Source organism: Centruroides vittatus, unplaced genomic scaffold (assembly GCF_030686945.1).
Source record: "Centruroides vittatus isolate TY-2023 unplaced genomic scaffold, ASM3068694v2 contig_461, whole genome shotgun sequence".
Taxonomy (NCBI): Eukaryota; Metazoa; Arthropoda; class Arachnida; order Scorpiones; family Buthidae; genus Centruroides; species Centruroides vittatus.
The window spans coordinates 1,477,231-1,499,894 of NW_027122257.1; the positions used below are offsets into that span (position 1 = coordinate 1,477,231).

General features: G+C 30.0%; 1 protein-coding gene across 2 annotated transcripts in view; it reads right to left on the minus strand.

Annotated features, from left to right (window-relative positions):
- Window positions 1-1,821: 1,821 nt before the first annotated feature.
- LOC136977605 (uncharacterized) overlaps window positions 1,822-22,664 on the minus strand; it is an 84,552-nt gene continuing 63,709 nt past the window's right edge. Inside the window, exons 2-4 of one of the 2 annotated variants that reach the window (XM_067273134.1) lie at window positions 10,008-10,227; window positions 4,956-5,136; window positions 1,822-4,499 (exon numbers count right to left, since the gene is read on the minus strand). In XM_067273134.1, the coding sequence (XP_067129235.1) occupies window positions 2,042-4,499; window positions 4,956-5,136; window positions 10,008-10,212 (2,844 nt within the window). In that variant the 5' untranslated portion in view covers window positions 10,213-10,227 and the 3' untranslated portion in view covers window positions 1,822-2,041. Of the gene's footprint in view, window positions 4,503-4,955; window positions 5,137-10,007; window positions 10,228-22,664 lie in introns of both variants that reach the window. The other variant, XM_067273133.1, reaches the window with a different exon arrangement.

The window sequence follows — 22,664 nt, forward strand, 5'->3', positions numbered from 1 at the left end:
CATATTTTTAATTTATTAAATTTAAAATATATGATCTGGATCCCAAATTATTAGTGTCTTGCTCCTCTACATCATACTTTCCGTGAAAACAACAGAGTCATGCACGTCATCTATGTAACTCCGTACCGGGAGAAATATTTAAACTAAAACCAAGTGACTTCCGGTATATATTGAAAGTTTGTGTATAGTTAATCGATACCTTCTTCCCCTAAGCTTTCCATATCTTGTCTCAATTTTCGTCTATCTAATACCGTTCACGAGATTAGGAAAGGCTAAACAGACAAACGGACAGACTGTCAGCCGGACGAGCGACAGTGGGAATTTATAGGTTTACAATTTTTTCAAATTGCAGCTCAATAAGTTATGAGACTGCTTTTGATTTCAATCCACTCCTTTTGTTTTAGCTATTTATCAAAGATAATTCTGTTACTCTTCAAGCGTCACCCTCAGCTCTAGCTACCCTTCAAGGATGATTTTACATGAAGAATGTAACGCAGATTTTTATGAATTTTATGTTTGTATTTATAAAAGTTGTTACGTAGAATGTATACATTACGTATGCTCTAAGTTACAGGTTATCATAAAAAAAATGCGATTTCTCAAGCTTTGAAATAAAAAGAAAATGGCGACTTTTTAAAAGTATAAAGCTTTGAACTAACATCTTAAGTAGTTAAAAACATAAGTAGAAGGCTTTTAACATAACCTGTTTGTATAAGTAACACGTAAACTTTACCGGAAGAAGATGCATTTTAAAGGATCATTTGATACATGACGACCAGGATACTTAAAACAAATCTTATGCATCAACACGGTCGAGGCGAGTTTTGCAAAGAGAATTTCTGACGACGTTCCATTTTCGCTTTAACTGTTGTAAAGATCAGACGAAACCATAAAAGAACTATTTGCAGAGTTTAATAATTTAGTAAAATTTTGCTTATTTTATAAGGAAAATTATCAAATTCCGCAATTGTAGAAACGATAGTCGTTTAGTAAATAGTCGTAGACATTGCTCAAATTCCTTCTCTTCTAGTACTCATCTACATTTTTCCTGTCGTATCATAAACATCGCAATTTAATAGAAATTTACGGTCGGACGCATGCGTGGTATTTGAAAACTGGTAATTACTTTACAAACTTTCAAATATTTTTCGATGCTGGTGGCAAGTTCGTCACTTTCCGTACTCTAAGATCAAAGATTTCGCGTGTTGGATGTGTCTACGAAGTGTTAGAAACTATAATTTTGTGCAGAAAATCTTTCAAACTATTTAAAAATTCATCAACTTCCTAAAAGCGACTTCATTAGCCGTTTAATCGTCGATATCGCTAACGTATTTCGAATTTTTAAACTTTAACGGGTCGAGCTCCTCCCATCGTTTTTGATTGGAGCATAATATCCGAATGTCGTTTTTTTAACATTTGAAATTTGATAACGAAACATAATTGGTCGATTTAAAAACTGGAATAATCAATTCAATTCATTTCTAACATTTTTAATTAATTCTATTTTTGTAGTTATGATCGAGACGGAATATATTTTATTTTATTTTTTATTTTTAGTTTTAAGAAATTGCGTACGAAATATTAAAAATAAGTTACGAATTTTTTCGCGAAAGTTTAATTAAAATTAAATATTTGTTAATATATTTAAATTATACTTAAACATTTTTATAATATTGAAATAATTATTTTAAAATATATTTTTGTGTGTCAAAATTAAACGTTTGATATTAGTTTTATTATTATTATTTTTTAATGTAGGGATAATAAGATAATAACTGTCACGCCATATTTATATTTTATAAAAAATACACAAAAGAACCATTATGAGTCACATAGAAATTTTATACAGAGATACTCAACAAGAGCATACTTAAGAGAGAAAAATAAACAAAGAATGACGCGTAATAGAAAAACCAATATCTGTATACATTTTGTATTTTTGTGCAGGTAGAAATCCACTACACAGAAAAATTTTTCTTTTTTGAGCAGCTTGAATGCGATGTAGAATCAATCACAACAATGAGCACAATGTGAGTTTGTTTTAAACGCTTAGTCGTTCACCCATCTTCGTCCCTGGTGTAGTTGTAGACATTTGTATCTCCTCCCTAGAAGAGGGATGGCCTTTGATGTTGTTATACCTACACCACTTATGCGCCAGTACAAGTGTCACCACCAAAATAGCTATGAAAGCGATGCTCACACCTACGCTGACGTAAACAGTTGGGAAACGAGCACATTCCTCAGGCACTTCGTCTGATCCGGAGGGGCAGTGAATGGTGCCATCGCACCATAAATCAGCACTTATGCAGGCATTCAGTTCAGGGCACTCGTACACACAATCTTTATTGCGCAGGGTTGCACCTGATTCACCGTATACAAATGGTCTGGTGACCTCTAACCACTGAACACTGAAAGTGCCTGGCCTGGTAGCGATCATATCTACCACGATTTTGTCAGATTTTGTCTTTTTACTGCTATTTGTCCACGTGAGTGAGAACAAGTCGTATGTTGTCCTATTGTCTACTGTTTCGGCACAGACTGTTGCTAGTAATTGCGCCAATTCACCGGAGTAAAGTAAATAGCGATTACCATTGTTGCAATCGGTTTCTGTTTTCCTCCCTCCGACTTTCAGGTAGAGGTGCTTTAATGGTCTGGCTTGAATCAACCAGCGGCATCTTTTGGGTAATGGCACGTCGTTTCCTATTGTTATCATCAATTCTCTTTTGGTATCATTAACAATACCACCACATGGCTCTATAGCTAGGAACTTGTAGGTGGCCTCAAAATAAAAATCTTTAAAATCTTCCAGCGGTGTCATATCGTTGATAATCAGCGTAACTTCGACGTCGGAGCCGAATGTTTCTATTGTTACGGGCTGCTGAGGGTTCATATGCTGTCCGCACACACAACCAGCATCCAAGTGTACATTATGCCATATTTCTGTGACCAGTAGATGAGTTTGGCGTCCCTTAATATTGCCACAAGTGTGACGCAGCGTTACGTTATCGAAAAACGAATGGCAGTGACCCAAATTAACTCTTTTAAGCGTTATTTCGAGCCTTTCCGTTGGCAATCCTTTAAATTGATACTTACACCTTAAATGCTTGGTTCCTCCTCTTCCATATAAGAAAACGTTGAGCGGAGAACCCAAGCTACCTGTTGGTTGGATTCTACTGACAAATCTACGATCACAAGCACTGTTGTTTACTGGATAGCCAGTCTGCATGGTATTAACAAATTCATATCGAGCCAGGAAGGTGCTCTTTTGAGACATGAAGTCTAAGCTCTGGAAGGTTTTATATTTAACCACTAGTTCAGGTCCCGTGGAAAGATAGCTCTCTGCTGTTAAATTACAAGGCCTTCTGGGAATATAACTGTTATAATCCACTGCATGGGGGCACATACGAGGGAACGATTTTTCACAATAGCGTCCTATCAGGGTAGTGTCACTGTTAGCGGAACGTCTCGACGTCACGAATGGATCGTATATTTCTAATTGTGTTACGTCACAGCTTTCGCGATTGGACCAATTCTGCAAATCGGGTACGTAGTACGAGAGAAAGTAGAGCCAAACCCTGTCGAAAGCAGTACCTCCTCGAAAATGATAAGAGCATGTGGTATTCGGTGGCATCGTATGACGCGGGCTGTAGATGACACCCGAGAGATTGCGATGACCATCCAACAGAAACAAACACGTACCTCTAGAATTAGCAGTCAACTCGCTGCTCCTTACGTATCTCACAGTTACATCCAACTGAAGCTTGGAATTATGCAACACTTGGTATGGAGCACTAATCAATTGCACCAACATTTCCGGACCGCTAGAGATGACTTCCGGAAGCTGCCCGGAACCACAAAACTGAGCTAGAACTGGCATATCGGGAGAGGGGCCATCTAAAATTCGTATCACATCTCCAGCACATTCGGATGTAAGTGTAGCCAATGTGTAACCTCCAGTGTCAGTGTAACCACTGTAAAGATTAATTTTGTAATCGTTTTTTTGCGAGACAATAATCCTGGCAATGTGTCCTCTTACTGTCTTTTCTTGGTGAATTAAATAATTACAAGTAATATTACGTAAATAAAAACCGGGATAGTTGGGTGATTCGATTTTACAATTTCTTTCGTGGCAATTAGTTAAGGTGTAATGGCAGTACGTGCCCGGTATTTTATCTCCAAAGTAATCCTTAAAGTTTGTTTTTGGCGACTTTAAAAATTTATATGTCAAATATAAACTGGGTAGAAAGGAATGAACAGACACTAAGGTTGGCATGGCTATAACTAAACTGACGTAATTGCCTTGGCTGTAAAAAGATGTCCTGGTTGGCATGCTACCACAGAAATAACCAAATTCCGGATTTTCCCTTTCGTGTTCTCTAGGTCTTGCACGTGCTAATGAAGGCATTCGTAGTCTCTCTGCTGACCACTGTGACCTCTTTCGATGGGTGGCACGTTTCTCTGTTAACTTCATGTTTCCCTGTTGGCATTTTGACGTATGGCTACTACAAAGAGACAAAAGAGTGGGATCAGTGAGATTTCCTGTGATTTTAAATTATCTACACACTTTTTTTATCTGCTAAAAGTATGTTTAAAAGTATTTAACAACATGAAATAGCTTTTAGACTAAAAACTTTATTTTATATTTTATACACGAAGAAAGACTGCATGCGATGAAAATAAATAGCTTAAAAAAACATTAATGTAATAGTCATTCCTTATTGGTTAGTCACAATTTAAAATTCGAAATAATCAGCTTTTATTGGCTAACGTATTATTTAGAACGTTTTTTTATAGGTTAAAAATTTTATTAATTCATAGGTTGATTACGCTATCCAATTAGACAAACAGTAACGATAATCGATTGAATATATGTTATTTATCAGATAATGGCCATTGATTGAGAAATGAGACATTAATATTCATAAATGATGCAATTATTAGTAAAATTATATTACCTATCTATTAAAAAGGTCCCAACTTGAAACGATAGGAAATTGATCTCCACTAAATCTCCAAATTCTTCTCCATTTGCTACAAAAGTTAATCTGCAGAAATATGGAAGATGTCTCTGAAATGGTTCCGTCATTCGTAGTGGATACTTATGCCCAACGATGCCAAAGTAAGTGCGATTACAATCTGTAAAAAAATTCAATTTAACATATTTAATGTAAACAAACATAAATTAATGCATATACATATTAGAATATTTGCACAGAAATTAAATTCTGATTATTGTAAACCATCTGTGGTGAAATTACATCGATTCAAACTAATAACGAAGCAGTAAATTTAAATGAACCCAATGCTATTGATCATTTGTATTAAGATAACTTTAAGCCAACTAATTGGCAAAGGCAGATGATAAAACTGGCCAATAAAAGCGGTAAAATTTAAAAAAAAGCCGCTCATAACCATTTTTCATTGGTTATTGGATATTAGGTTGGTGTATTGCTTCAATGTATATCGGGTTAGCTGATGAAGTTTGGTTATTGGATGTTTTGAAAATTCGTTTAATTTAAACTGACCAATTACAGCGATGAAGGAGAAATTGAAATTTTTCCAATATTACAAGAATTTTGACATTTAAATAAAATAATACTTATAAAAAAATCATCTTTTATGATTTTAAATATACTTTAATGTTTGTAGAAAATAACATATTTTTCTTCAGTATTCTGTCAGTAAACTACAAAAATTTACTTAGCCAAGAAACATATCTAAATGGAAAACACGTTTTCTTTTTCAAAACAATGAATATTTTATATATATATCACGAATTTTTTTTAAAGAAAAGATAAATATAATATTTTAAATAAGGTATAGCAGGCAGACTACATCTTATTTAAAATATATTAGTTATTTTCTTCTTCACAAATAGAAAACTATCCTGTCTGGAAACTTTGTACCTGTTAATAACATGACAGGTTAGAAGAATGTAACAAATGTCATAAAATTCGTGACAAGAAAATGCATTATTTTTTCCACTTCATGCTGTTTTTCTCCCTCTCCTTCAATTTTTACTTGTTTATTTTTTTCTTTGTATTGATCTAATTATGTATGTGTCATAATTGAATTATCTAAAAATGTACACAAATTTAATTATAGTAACAAGAAAATCATCTTTTCCTTGTCAAAGAACTATTTACTTCACATTTTTTTGGACATCATTGTCTTGACGTTAGATATCGAATCCGTTATTACAAGCCAGATGGCCCATATGACAGCAGATTAATTAACGATGGTGAAGTTTGAAGATTATTTTTAGATCTTAAGTAAAATCAAGAGGAGTAAAACAATTTTTTATACGCCATATTTATTGTTTTTAACGTCTTAATGTTCAATTTTTTTTGTATATTAAAAAAAACATTCTCTTCTCCTTTATTACCGATGACATTTCTTTGATAAAGCCTCTTACATTAATTTTCTAGTCGATTTTAAAAATATTCATTCCTTTCACTGGTTAAATTTAAATATTTAAAACGAAGAGCTCCGATTGGTTTATTTAAATTTCAATTTAACGAACAAAACCTGATTTGACCAATCAGAGTAACCGAATTTTAAAACTGATATCAGATTTAAATTCTACTGGTTAATTAGTTTATCGAAGGATTTAAATTTTTTAAATCAAGCTAGAAAGACTTTTTAAATTTTATTCTAATCGATTTTTAAATTTATTATTATATTTTTTTCTTTTATTGGATTATAATTTAAAATTTTAAATGACTCGACTAAATTTTAAACGAGTGAATTTGTAGCAGATAAAGAATATTATTACTTATTAAAAATTTAAAATCAACTAAGTACTTTTAAAAAAGTTTGTAATTTAAAATTGTGCAATGAGAACCTTATTTTTTTAAAATTCCAATTAAAGGTAGAAAATTTAAAATCGGTTATTGGTCTATTTAAATTTTCATCATTCAATTAAAAGTTGCAGAAAAAATCTTTCCTCTTCAGTTTTCTTATTATTTTAGTATTCGAAAGGGAATTTAAATTGGCCAAAAATAAATTAAAAATATATTAAAAATGACCGATTCTTTTTTTACTAAAGCCTGCCTCTCTGATCAATAAATTTAAAATATTTTAACTCATTTCCCTCCTTTCATTGGTAGATTTGAAATTTTAAAATCGAATCCTCTTCTTCTCATTGGTCAATTTTGAATTTTAAAAAAGTCGTTATTACTTATTTGTCAGTTTAAAATTTTAAAATCGCCTTTCATTTCTTATTGGTTAATATTGAATTTAAAATAGTCGTTCCTCCTCATTAATTAGTTTTTGAAAATTTTAAACTGATTCCATCTCGTTGGTTAATATTAACTTTAAAATAGTCATTGTTCTTCATTTGTTAGTTTAAAATTTTAAAATCGTATTCTCTGATTGGTTAATTTAAAACTTAATTTCCTTCTAATTGGTTAATGAAAAAAAAGTCTCTATTTTCTATCCGAGCTTTTTTTCTGTTGTTCTTCGTTATAAACATATGTTTGATTGGTTAATTTAAATATGATTTTAACAGTTAAGGCAATAATTGTCAAATGAAAAAACTTAAGGTTATAAAAAACTTATTAATTAAGAGACTAATTGGGGAATGGATAATGAATAATTTTACAGTAAATGTGACGAGTTTTACACACTCCCTCGGATCATTTTCTCCACTAAATGAGATGTTCCATCTGTTTTTACCCCTCCATCTCATATTTTTATCATTGAATTTTAGATATTGTACAGTTTATAGCGCTGTACTACGTCACAATACATAAATTATTGCACGCTACATAGGTTTAATACCTTCTATATCAGGTTATTACGAAGACAGCATTAAAATTAATGCCATCGGTTTATCCAGAATAGAATTGCTAGTAGCATAGCGTGTCCAATAAATTACTAAAGTTTGCTATAAAAAAAGTAGATTTTATTACACCTTTTCTCTATAAATAAATTTTTATAGGTTAAAATATTCCCAAAGATAAGAGTTAGAAATAAATATTTGATAGAGATGTCTCCAATTATGAGTAGATTTTTTTAGAATATTTTTATGATAGGCACTACAAAATGGCACTCAGTAACTATGGATATGGCCACTTTCTTCTTCTTTTTTTTTTGGTGAATTTTCCTGCTTTTACTGACTTGGCACGTTCATTCGTGGTCCTGATTTTACGGGAAGTCAATTTTTAAACAATTCTTTTTGTAAATTTGTGTTGTAATTATAATAGAATACAGTGACATCCAATTTAGTGCTCAGAATTAAGAAAATGAAGAGAGAAAACGACCACGTGGCAGTTTAAACACGTAAAAATTTGTATGTTGAAGGTATCCTCCATAAGTTGTTGCTGACCTTAGTTATGATAGACAATTTTAAAATTTCACTCTCATTGGTTAATATTGAATTTTAAGATCGTATTTCATTTCTTACTGGTTAAATTTGAATTTTGAAATAGTCGTTTTCCTCAAACTGCAAGTTATAACTGTAAGATAATTGAATTGAGATGAAACATAGCATTGTAATGGAGTCAAATGTTGCAAAATTTATGCAGCTTTATGTAATATTTGATAGTTTGAAGATTTATATACTCGTTTCAGGCAGTGTATTGTTAACTTTTAGATGATTTATGTAAAATTAGTATAGAGTAATGTTTCTAACTTAGCAGATTGAGCGCCCAGAGGGGAGCAAGAGAAGCAAATTTCTCTGAATCCCAAGGAAGTATGGTTTTTATACTGTACAATGTTTTCTTCGTTTTAGTTTAATATTATAATTTAATATGCTATAGGATCCATATTATGTATTTTGTTCCCAGTACTAAATTACCATGTAGGAAACCCTGGTTAAACAATACTATTACCCTTTACTGTTAAAGATTTATCTTCAGATTTACATGCTGCTACAGCAGGTAAATCTAAAATTGTGTTATAACTGTAATAATGTATTAAATAAAATTCTGTTTATTTAATTCACTTGCAATTTTACACTGGTAATTCAGGTTTTAAAATTTAGTTTAATGAATCCTTTGATAAATTGCCAAACTGATAATTAATTTTGAGGACTTATTTTAGCAATAAGGCCCGAAAAATTCCAAAAAAATAAATGCAATAAAATTTTAGTTTATGTTACGTGTAAAGTATAGCAATAAAACATCTTAAAAAAATAATTTTTTAATTAGTAAACATAAAAAAGAAATTCTTTTACAAAACATTAAGTATTAAGGACTTTTTAACATAATTAATACAAAGAATACAAAAGTTTGTTTAAATTTTAAGAAAGTTTGAGAATAGAATTGTTGGCTCTTGAAGGTCATAAAAAGCCAAGGAAAAAAGAGGCAAAGGATATCTGAGACTAAGTATTTTGTTTCTTTTATAAAGTAAATTACAGTTAGTTGAACACCTGGGAGCTTTTAACGATGAAAACAAAGTTAATTGTCCTATTTGTTGTTGTAATTTCCTTTAGGAAAGTAGTATAAAGAAATTTCTGCACAAATTTCTTTATATCACTATAAATTTCTTTCATCTACTCTAAGTAGAATAAATGAAAGAAATTTATTAGAATTATTTTGTTTAAGTCTAATATGTTAACACTACGTTTAATATTTTAAACACTGATTCTTCAATGGCTGTATGCTCTAATTAATAATGTAGAGGTAAGATGCATGTTGTTTAACTAATTACATACAGGAATTTTTACAAGGATACTAGAAAAACAAACCAATTTTCTCCTTTGGTGCATAAAATCCAAGCTACATCACTGCACGTAAAACTTATTATACCCGGATTTAAACGAGATTTTGCATAGATATTATGAAAAAAAATACACTATTCAATATTAAATACTCTCAATGGTACCCTGTTTGACATGCGAAATGACTCGTGCCTTAATGACCTTCTTACACGCAACACGATTGGTTTCAGTGAAAAAAATAACTGAAGGAATCATTAAGAAAACAGGTAAATTAATTAAATATGTCTATAAAATTCGAATTGAATCGTTAGTTTTTTAATGCAAAGAGGATAAGGCAACTTACTTGAACAGGAGTTGGGCTCGTCGCTTTTATCTTCGCAGTCGTGTGTACCATCACAATATTTATTTAAGGCGATACAATTACCATTATCACAAGAATATTCAGAAAGATTACAGGAATAGGTCACAACAGCGAAAAGTAAGATAATGAAAACGTCTGCTCCATCCATCGTCAGAAGAAGGATCTTGACGTCACGTAAATGCTGCATTTACGTTATGTTTGGCTAGAATAAAAAAAGAAGATGGGAGAATTAATAATGAAGAGTAAACGGAAATTGAGATCTTGGTGTTTAACCGCGTGAGATATGGCCCCCAATTGAGTAATCAAGAGCAATACTAAAATGGAATTTAGACAATTTATAGTTCGTTTAATGCCAAGAGTAAAAGTCGCCTCGGAGTAATTCATCTTGACACTTTTATAAACAAATTTAAAAAAAAAATTAATAGGAGGGTGGAAGATGGCAGAATCTCGACAGTTGTGAAATGTTAGCCGTGATGACGATATCGATTGAATAAAATTAGTTTATACAGTAGTATCTTTGTAGAGTGAAGAAATGATGCTGCAGTGAAACTTATCGTGATGCTGCGAATCATCATGAGAGGTAGGAGCGATTTATGTCTGTGAGGAGTGGTTAATGCATATAATCTCATTCGCAATATTGTGATGGCGATGATGATAACGATAAAATTAATTTCGGGAGGGCATAAATCACAATAACCAAGATAATGAAGTGGTAATGATGAATGATGAGGTCGAGAAGTAATGTAGAAAGAACGTAGTATTGTATAATGATGGAGTCATCTTATCGTATAACGTGAAGCACAGATAACACGGTACCAATAGGAATCTACTTTGAGCATAGTGGTGCTGATGATGATGTGTTGTAATGATCTGATAGAGATGATGATTTTACAATTGTATTATAGCAAGCAATGTGGTAGAATATCGGCGGTGATGGCAGGTAGTAGTAACAGTAGTGTGGTTGGTGATAGTGTATAATAAAGTTTTAGCCAAGTTAATGAGAGTTATATAGAATTGTTGATGCAATTAGTGTATGATAGTGATTAGTTGTGACAGCAATAACACGGTATTACAGACAAAATCACTAATAAAATCTCAATTTGGCATCCATCTTAATGAAAATTATTTAAGTAGGAATAAATATTGTAAATCTAAAATCAACAGAATTAAAAGAGTGGAAGAAAATATTTAATTAGAAAAGATACTAAATTTAGAAACTGTTTTCTGTTGGCTGCAAATGTTCGTTATTAACGGACGTGATGGAAGATAGTTTCTGAAGTTAATTGACATTTAAATTAGACTCGAAATATTTTTATAATGGAAGCAAACAACATTTTTTTTCGAAAGAATTTCGAAATTTCTAAGCCATTTGTTTATTTTAAACAATAGAAACGTTTACAACAGTAATGTTTATTACACAATTATTTTTATTGACAGTTCTAACAATGTCACGCATTCAACCTTACTGAAAATCGCTGCTGAAGTTAATTCATCTGCACTTAATAGTGTCAAAATTCTACTCGGGGTAAGAAAAACCATGCTTTATTGTTTTATAAATGCTGAAATTTTAAAATTTTTCTTAGTTTATATATGCAAACTCTAGAAAACTGTAGGTGTAGATTATACAATTTTTTACCTGAAGTCTAGACAAATTACTTTTCTTACTTTACTTTTATTATATAGCCCAAAGTAATGACTCCCAAAATTTTTCGGACTCCAGGGACATTGAAACGTCGAGAAATGCAAAAAACATTGGGGGGGGTTTCTGTATGTATGGATATTTGTGGTACGGGAGCACGATTTTGTCCATTCTCTTTTAAGCTTAATAATCCTGATCCTTTTGTTGAGAATTTTTGAAATTTTGCAGGAAGGTTTGTGTATTAAAGGCATTGATGCTGTTAAATTTTAATGTTGAAAGGCCGAAGAAGTGAAGAGATAGAAGCAGGTCATGTGTCGTATCTCGAGTGGGGTCGGACCTAATAAAGATTTTACTCGTTAGAATTTAAAATATATTTTTATAAAACTCATTTCTATCTACAAAACTAAGGTTTTTGCCATTTTATAATAATTAACAATGTAAAAAATATTTTAAAATAAAATCTTGTAACAGATGGCGCCGCACGCAATTTTAAATTTTTTGCCGGTAAAGTTACGCAACTCGTTGTTGGACATTTTTAGATTAGAAGTAAGCAAATGTCAAGGTTTAGCTTTCACAGAACTTTGCATAAATTAATATAATTTTGGTAAGATCAGAATTGTATATAAAGTAAGCAAGATATCTCTTAGATAAAGTATAAATCAAGTATAAATATAAGCACCTTCGTACTTAGTGCATAAATTAGATTAAATTGGATTGCCAGAAAGCTTTATAGCTTGCAGCCCCGACTAATCTAATTTATATGTACTTATATTTATACATGATTTATACTTTAGTGCTACTTTACGCGCTAAAGTATAGCAAATTTAACAGTAAATTTAAATAAAAGACGGTTGTATACCACTAAGCTGCTAACTTATGCTTAATGTTAGTTCAGCACCGAGATTTAGAGGTAACAAATATAAATTTTTTACACTTTACTAAGCGCTGCGCGTTAATTACTACAGTAATTATTAAACTATAAAGATAACAAGTGGAATTTAATTGTAGAAAATATAAATTTTACCACTAAACTTTACGTAAGATTTTTGTTTTGAGTTGGAAGAAAGATGAAGAATTCAACACAATTCATCATAATTAAATCCAGGTAGTATCTTGAAGTTTTAATTAACTGCAATCATCTCCAATGATAAAAGATGGTGGAAAAATGATAATGTCTTTTATCGCCATTAACTTTTCGCACTTAATTATTACAGTTTGTAAAATTGCGATTCATTAAATGCAACTTTAGGTTTATGTCAGCTACATAATTATATAAACATTACACGAGCAATTATTATCTTCAATAAGTTTCCAACAAAAGCAGTGAATTTTTCTAAATATCAAAATAATCACGCATAAAATATTTTCCAAGAGATAAGTTTAATTATAGATAAAGTCTAAGTTTTAATAGTAAAATAAATCATCATTAAAACTTTAATTAGTTTCCATTTATTGTTAGAATTCTCATCGTTTTCTGGCTGATAAAATGGAGAAAAAATTGCAGTTGCAGGGGTTTTTTTAGTGGTTCTCTAACAATCGAGAAGTTCGTTATCAAAATTATCTCGTAGGGGTGCCATAGAAAAAATGGAAATTTTAATTAGAAAAAAGGTTATTTTTAATCAAACCGTGTCATTGTTCTAATCCAGAAACTGATTTTCTTTAAAAAATATTGTTTTTCTGTCCATAAATGCTCCCTTTTACGGGTTTCCCCCCCCTGTTATACAGAAATTGATTCTTCACCAAAAGTATTATTTGTTACTTTTCAACTGTAAAGATGTTTTTCATCGAAAAGATCTTGTTACCTTCCATCTGTAAAGATGTTTCTCACTGAAAGATAATGTTACTTTTCATCTGTAAAACATATCCTTCATGTAACTTTTTTTTAGAGGAATGAATTCTTATCTTTATAAATATTTCAATAATGATCAATGTGATATTTTTGCGTGGCCCTATTACATATACGCGAGATATAAAATATAGACGATATCATCGTTTAAATGACATTGCTAACGTGTTTCTATTGATGATTGACCGAAGAAATTCAAATTGATATACGCGACCAATCACCGTTAAGAAACCCACATTCTTCATCCAATAGTAGTAAATGCAACAAAGAAAATTAAAGATTCTACGTATATCGGGGAAAACGTTCTAGTTTCATTGCTAATTGAGGAATTATTTATTATTAAATTGAATTTTATATTATTTAATAAATTATTTGTATTTGTATGTCATTTAAAAAGATTTTCTGATTCATTTTTCTATGAAGATATCACACATGAAGGGCAGCTTTACAGGCGTAATTGATTATCCTATAACATAAAGTATTATACTGTACGTCTTTCATCATAATCTAATGCTATAATTTATAATATTTTTCTGTAATATTCTGTTTATTCTCGCCATATAAATGCTGAATTCAGCAATAAACTGGATAATTTATTTTATTTACACGAAGATATATAAGAAACTATAGTAGAATTCTTCAAATGACATCCGTTTTGAAGGGAGGAGCGTGTTTAGAGGTGCAAGCCACTGCACGAACTGATATCCTTATCAAAAGGGAAGCAACTTTACATAAACAAATTCGAGTCTATTGGGATGATACGTTTTTAACTCTGTTAATTACTTTTAGTCAGGTTCGTTTGCAGCTTTCATTACTGCGATAAGAGGCTGGAAAAAGCCTCAAAAGACCGAAACAGCCAATTTGTTTCGCTCCAATGACCAATTAAATTTCTTATAAAAATAATTCATTAAGAAATAGCAACAAATAATTAGTTTTACGTACGAAAAAATATCTTAACAAACACATCAATTAGTCTCACTTTTCGCAAATAATGTCAAGGTATATATATCTTAGTGTAGAAAACAGAAAACAAACTCCATTCCTAAAGGAAAACAGCAGATTAGTTTCATTACAAGAGGAGAACAAGAGAGCAAGAAAGAGAAAGAGAAAGTAGAAAAAAATTAGATTCACTTCAATAAAACACGAATCATGTTTTACTGCGAGTTACATTAATTTATAATCCTGAAAAAAAATCACTTTATACCAAAACAAATTATTCATAGAGCGGACTGTTATTTTTAAAAGGGTACAATTTGTAAAAAGATAAATATTAAATTATGCATTATTGTTGTAATCAACTTCTTCCATTAATAATAAAGCATTCCATTAAAAGATACTGAAAAATCTAAAAGTATATGTAGAAATAATACATGATTTCTTCAACAGTCATCAGCAGAAACGTCATTGCCTGAAGGTTTTCCCGTTGTACTGTACCTTGTTTATTCTCAACTCGTAACATATGTTTGCCCTTTATTATAAAGTTAATCATTCATTACAAACTCATCTTTATTTACTACAAGACTATCAAATACTAGATAGAAATTTTAATTAAAATATGAATATTTATTATTTAAAATAATTCCTTGGAATGAAATTTATCTGGATATAAACACCAGAATTTTCTCTTAAGAAATGAGAGAGTCGACCGATTGATATTTTGATTTCTTCTGGGTAGGATAACCTTTTGGGATATGGTTATTACTTGGCCTGTCTGATCCTTTAATGTGACAAATTGATAGAGTTAAGTATAAGTTTAGAAGGTGTAGATAAGATTATCTGGTAGCGAGTACTTGTAAATATTTAGTTTTAGGTCATCGAAATTTGTTATAGAATTACTATAATAATAGATTCTAAGTTAAGAATAATATCATAACAGTAGCGATAATATAAATGAATTTGTAAGAAGCATAATAGAGGAATTGCTATAGTTTTTACAATACAACTAATATGAATTTAAAAGTGATAGCTGTAATTTAGTAGCTTACTACTTAAAATTATAAGTACCATTATATAAGCATTACCATTAATACAGTTGTATATTAGTAAATACCATAGCTCTATATAAGTAAGCTGTTTAAAAAAATAACTACGGGGGATTAAGGGATCAATCTACCGCCCTGAGGAACCCGGAATTGAATCTAGGTGAGACTAACTCCAGGAATTTTTTGGGGTGAGGCCCAGATAAATAGGGCCCTTTTATCATTCCACCACGCCACAATGGGTTCGGTCATCCCGACAATGGGAATGGAAATATAGCCTTCTTAGTGTCACAGGCGGAAAAACATTATATAGTTAGTAATATATAGCTATTATAATTGAATAAGTAATGTAATTATTGCTAGTACTATATATAAATCAACTGATACTACACTAGAAATGTCCTACTGTTTCTATAAGACTGCATGTTAGTACTAACACAAATATCATTCTACTATTATAGTTATTAATATATGTTACTGCTACTGTTATTGCTATTATAACGTGGCTAGCCGTAACAATGCAATCATAATAGCTCCTCCGAGGCCAGCACATATAGTTAATAATACTACTATTACAGAAAAGTCTACTGTTTCATAGAAACGTCGAAATCAATAAATTTCTATTAAGAGTTTTAGCAAAAGAGAAGTAATCAATTAATTATAAGCATTTTATAAAGCAACGCACCCGTACTATCCAGCTAATCTCTTATATAACAATTAGAGTTATTATAGTGCTAAGCCATTAAGAACAAGGGACAGTAAATAATTGTTTATTGTTATTTGTTACAGAGCTTGTTAATGGCTCGATTCATCTGCCTATACGTAATCTATATATTGGCTGGCTTGTTTATTGCTGCAGTTATTAATGATTTATTTTTCCATCGACTACCTTTGATCTCTTATTTTAGTCGGATGAATTATTTATATCTTGTTATTGTTGTAACGTTTTTTTCTTCTTCTGCTGCTCTTTGTTGCATTATTAATATTTTGCTTATTTGTTTTCTTTTATGTTCGTTGACTAACAGATTATCTATACCCTTTTCGATTTCTTGGCTCTAAATAACCCAAGACTGGCTCTTGCACAACAATGATTCTTCTACAACTATCGGTTACAAGTCGCCGATTCATAAACAAGAAAAAAGTGAAATCGATAAGTACAGCACTCTACGTTTCTGCTTCATATTCCTATCGAAAAACTTCCACTATTTAATTTTATATAAGTTTAAGTAGTTACAAAAGTATGCATTTTTCATTTGTCAAAGTAAGTTATTTAAGTAATCAATAATCGAGCGAAACGAGTTTTAATGTATAGTGATGATCCGCTGTTTCCATGTATATGAATAGTACACATTGAATAAATAAATATTCAAGTAAAATATATAATAAAATGGTTGTTGATAATAGTTTCGATCAGATTTTCTGACTTGTTGTCAACTCTCCTTTTAAGTATTAGGACTCACCAAATGGGGATATTATGTAAAATTATGCTTCCTAATCTAGCACAAGGAACACAATTAAGCCATACACCTGTATTTGTTGTGTTTATAGTGTAGGAAGATTTAAAAGTCTCCTTGTACAGACCAAGAGTGCATTTTATTACACAGTCACTTATAAGTCATAAAATATGATATATGTGAGTACTGTTTCACTGAATTCACTTATAAATGCTTTCCAGCCATGGTGAACTCATATATCTGATGTTATGTTTACATATATACACACCTACACACACTAACACATTTCGATCCTGTGTTTCGTATTCAGATTTTCGAACCGTCCTGTAGTTAACTGGCTTAGAAGGACGTACAGTACAGATCCCATAATAGTGTGATGATAATGGTAACGACTATCTCTATAAGCTATAGTTACTACCAATATCACAGAACTGTAATATGCAATAGATGTAGTAAGAGAATTAACGATATGAGCAGTATTAACGAGTTTAATACTCTTAGCGTAATCATTATCATCTATACTATTATCCTCACCGTTATGATCTCAATGGCGATTACATCTGTAACACTATCAATATCGATAGAACTCGTAATAGCATAAGAGAAACACTAGCCGTGCTAATAAAATTAGTAAGAGCAGCAGTAGCAGCCATATGATAGTAGCAAATGATATAAAATATAATAGTATATGTTTTGAAATGGTCCCTGGACGGTAGTAGTTCATAGTGATAGATTCTCAGAAGTAGTAAATAGTTTAGGATAGGAAGAATGCAGCAATATAATATACCAAGTAAGATATTCCCCGAGTAGTCATTTCTTTTAGTAGACTTTTGCCTTTCATAGCAATCTGCTACTCATAAACCTATTACAATTTAAAAAATTCTATGGCATATAACTTAACTTTAAACTCATTACTTTCATTATTAAAGTAGCATCTATGTTAATTACTTAGATTAATTCTTACTCCTAATTTCTAAGTGATGTACCGAGAATATTGACTTTAAAAAAATTTAATAAATAAGTTATATAAATTTAAAAAAAGTAAACGTTAAAAATTCTTCTGTATTTAATTTTTCATGAGTATTTCTTTTCAAATTTTACACTTTTCAAAACAATTTTTTGCGTTGAAGATTACTGAAATTACTTTAGAAAATAATGAGATTAGGCTAATTACGAAGAATATGAAAGCTATTTTTATTTTGCCTATTTATCACTGATCCATATCTATCCTGTATAATTTCTAGCGAATAAAATTTACTTTTACAAATAAAATACTTTTCATATTTATTCTTCTATCATAAAATAAAATTTAAAAGATATTTCTAGTTACACAAAATTTCTCATTTTTAAAATGATTTTAATGATTTCGTCTCGTTAAAACTTAAATTAAAAACAATTCCCCCCCCCTCGATAAAAATAATTTTAATTAATTTAAAAATTATTTATTTATATTAAAATATTTTATTTATTCTGAAGATTAAATAAGAAAAAAAACATTTAATTATATATTTCCATAAAATTTAAATTTAATTTTAAAAAATAATCGCTAAAAGTCGACATATTTTTCTTTTTAAAAATTAAAAAAAGAAAAAAAAATTGAAATTAAAAGCTGATAGGTTGATTTTTAAATAAAACATCAATTTCACCGTCTCCTAATTGGATATTTTTTAAGCACGTCGACTTCATATCTTAATTGGTTAGCATATTGATGACGTCTGTAACTCACGTCATTAATTATTGATAAATTAATTACATAATTGGTCAACATATAGCTGACGTTTTTCAAACGATCGCAGTTAATTCATTACATTGGTCAATAGAACGATGATGACGTTTTTTAAAAAATCATTTCAGTTAATTTATGGCGGAAACGTAATTTTTGGCGTGTTCTTTGCGAGTTTTTGCTAAAATTTCGTTTTTAATATTTATTTTAGAAAGATCAAAATGAATTATTTAACCAAATCAAGTTTTTAATCGCCAGTACTTAAAAAAAAGGAAGGAAGAAAGAATTGTGTAAGTGACATTCTACCTTTCATCCTAAAGCAATAAATGGAAGTTTATCTGTTTCCACCCCCTTATTATTTTAAATTGAACTCCCCGAATCCGGAAAAAGTGGAGTTTCTTTAATGGAAAAGTTGATGCCAATGTAAACATTAACCTTAAACAAACTGAATTATCTGCCTAGTCTCATTTTGCCTAAAATACTTCGTATAAAAGGAAACAAACACGTGAAAACTATTCTAATCAGAAAGGTGAAAATAATTGAATATTTTCGACATTAAAGTAGTTTAGCTTCCAGCTGTGACATTCTGTTTGCTTCTTTAACTTCCATTAATGTTAGTGAAGATAACACAAATCCCAAATGACGCATATCTGTCTTGCTCGAAACTAATTAACTGTGTTTAATCCAAGTTTATACCGCCAGATAAAAAATAAATAAATAAATATAAGCTTAGAATAAAGCTTAAAAATAATCGTAATTTTTAATAGAAATAATGCTGAAATTCTAAGTAAATTTTCTAATGTGATAAATGGTCATGCGGAATTTTTAATGAAGGCTTTTCCCAAGTTTATAATCCAATTTTGAAATTATCATTTTTGATGAAGCACAATTATTATTATTATTTTTTATTTTTTCAGGTGTAAATTTGAAATTTTAATTATTTTCTGGCAGTTTCGTATTTATTTTTAACTTTCTATAATAATTTCTCCCGTGTTTTCAGATTTCAGATCATCCGAAAACTCATTTTTTTAGTGAAATTTTCCCTGTAAAGTATTAATTTTTAGGAGAATTTTCAGGACTTTTCTTACTAAATAGAAGAAATAAAACCAGTCTTCTCTAGAATTTTTAATAAAATTCTTAATATATTTTCTTAATAATTTCAATGAATCGGATCTTACTAAGGATCTGGAAAATCATTTTTGTATGAAATTCTCCCTCTAAAATATTAATTTTAAAGAGAATTTTCAGGATTTTTTTGCAGATAAATAAGAAATTAGAAAAAGTCAGTCTTTTTTTGAAATTTTTACTAAAATTCTTAATATATTTTTCCAGATCTTACTAAAGATAATTAAGGAATATTTATCCTTAACTAGATCATCCTACCACTTTGTAATTACCAAATTAACTTGGCAAATCAGAAAATTAAAATTTTTAGTATTTCTAATCCTCATTTCTGATGTTACTCCTTGCATTGTTTCTCAGATTGACAATGCAAATCAACCATTTTGAAATTCTGAAGCATCTGTTAATTAACAACAACAGAAGGAATGGATGAAGAAACAATCATTTTAGGTTCTTATGGGCAAAAATAATGCCCATAACGATCCGAAAATGATTGCTTCTTCATTAATTCCTTCTGTTCTTGTTTGTTAACAGGTGCTTCAGTATTTGTATCCATACTTATGGTTAGCACAGTGATGTTTTAACCATAGAGAACTCCTAAAAGTCCATTTTTTATGCAAGGCAACTTAATTTATGCTTCTGAAGAAATATATTATGAAATTCTGTCTATAAATATCACAAATAATCTAGAATTGAGTTGAAATCAAGGTTTGGGAATATGCAGGAACACAACAGAATTTTTTTACAGTTTATGGATCTTTTCGAAGAATAACGATTCGAGCACATTAAGCAACATATTTTCTAAATATTCACGTGGATAACGAAAGTACATTCATTACTCTTCCTCCATAAATATCTTGATTCGAATTTTTCTTTAGACTTCATACGTTTAACCTTTACGATAGGATCTAGGAGCAACTAGAATTGAAAATTAGCAGAAAAACTTACACGCATAAATATTTAGAAAAACAATTTAATTTTCTAGATAAAGAAGATTCTAATCTATCTGTTTAACTTCTAAAATATTTAAATTTTAACTTAAAAAAAATTAAATTAAAAGCTTAAAAGTGTTAAGAAATTCTGGATTTGTTAGCATCGTTTTGGATTCATAACATTCACCGTGAAGTTCTTATCAGATTTAAGAGAGTAGACGAAAATTCTCTACAATTTTAATGTTAAAATTCTAGAAATTTTCTAGAATTTTTGTAAATTAATAGGGGTTTAAGTACAGGAGTTTGCTCCTACAACTCTACAACCTTTTATATTACATACATTTAACAACTGGAAAGTTTTCTATTTTTCTTTCGGATAGTACTAAAAATATTCTTTTCAGAAATTCAAAATGTAAAATTTGGTGATTTTTTTACATCGTTTATCTGGAAAAAACTTCTAAAAATATCCCAGTTCCCTATGGAGAACGAGTATTTGTAATTTTATGAAAGTGAAGGAGTTTAAGATCGATGAGATCAAATGTCTAAGGAGGATAGTTCATTGAAATCCTTAATAAAAAAGAAAGAGGTGAAGTAAAAAAAAAAAATATATATATATATATATCAATATAAACAGAAAAGTATCAACAGGAAAAGAATGTAAGGAGTTACTGTTTTTCTTAATGATTTATTCATATATTGAATAAATATTATATCATAAATTATCTTGTATGAGAAAGAAAGTCAAGAAAGGAACAGACAAAAGACAAATGTCCAAGAAAGACACTCATACTCCCAAAAAACAAGAGTCCTTGACAGAGAAGGATTTCTTAGAGAGTGCTTTTTTTGTGTTTCCAGTGTTCCTAGGGATCCAAACTTTCTCCTTTTGTAAATGTTATTCGTGTTCTTGTTTTGGTAAACAGGAGGAAGAAAAGGGCAGAAGAATTACATGAATCATAATATAAGGAAGCTTGTACCAGTTTAATGTTCTCATGTTTAATTATTGGATACATGTGCAGTAATAAATAATAAAAAAATAACGAGGATCGACGTGGGCAATCCACAAAGAAATTGCCATTTTTTCATTTTAAAAAATGCAAAAAATACAAAATAAATTGCAGTTTTGTAAATTGTAAACAACTTTTATTTTTAAGTACAGTTATTTGGGAATTTTGTTTGTTTCAACTGATTGTCAACAAAGAAATGTCGAAAAATGAATAAATTAAAAAAAAAGATAAATTTAAATCTAAAAACTTTATTTTTATAAACAGAAAACCATTCGTAAGTATTCTTAATTTGCATATTTCGGTGTTCAAATGTCTCATTTGCATAAACGATTTAAAAGCTTGTATGATCCCTACTCGGATGCTGTTCGGTTAGTTAAAATTATTAACTTTTTTTATGTAAAACTATGTATTAAATTACCATTTCGTCCGGTTAAAACATATTTTTAGATGTATTTTTCATGTTTAAAATTTGAAAAAAAACTACTCAGTTATTGAGAATTTCTTGTGTATTGTGTTGTCATCCTCAAATAAAACACAATACTAACTTCTATAAAAAAACCCCTTCATTAATATAATTTATAGAAAAGAATTCATAATTATTATTGTGCTGTAGGCTATATACAATTTCATGGCTTCACATGACACAAGAAAACAATAAATTTTTCCAATAAAATTTCTATTTTCAGCGTAATTTAGCACTTTACACTCCTATAACCTCCCAGGGACCACTTACAATAAGAATTTTTTATAAAATAGTGTAGTTATACGTAACAATGGCAAAGTATGAAATAAATGAGAAAAAACAAGACTTATTATTAAAATATTTTGACGTGTTTGAGAAAATGACGAGAATGATAGTACCTCAATGTTGTAGTGAAGCGTTAACATGAAAAATATTAAGTGGGGCGCATGTAAGCTGCCATAAGTAAACCAGATTGCG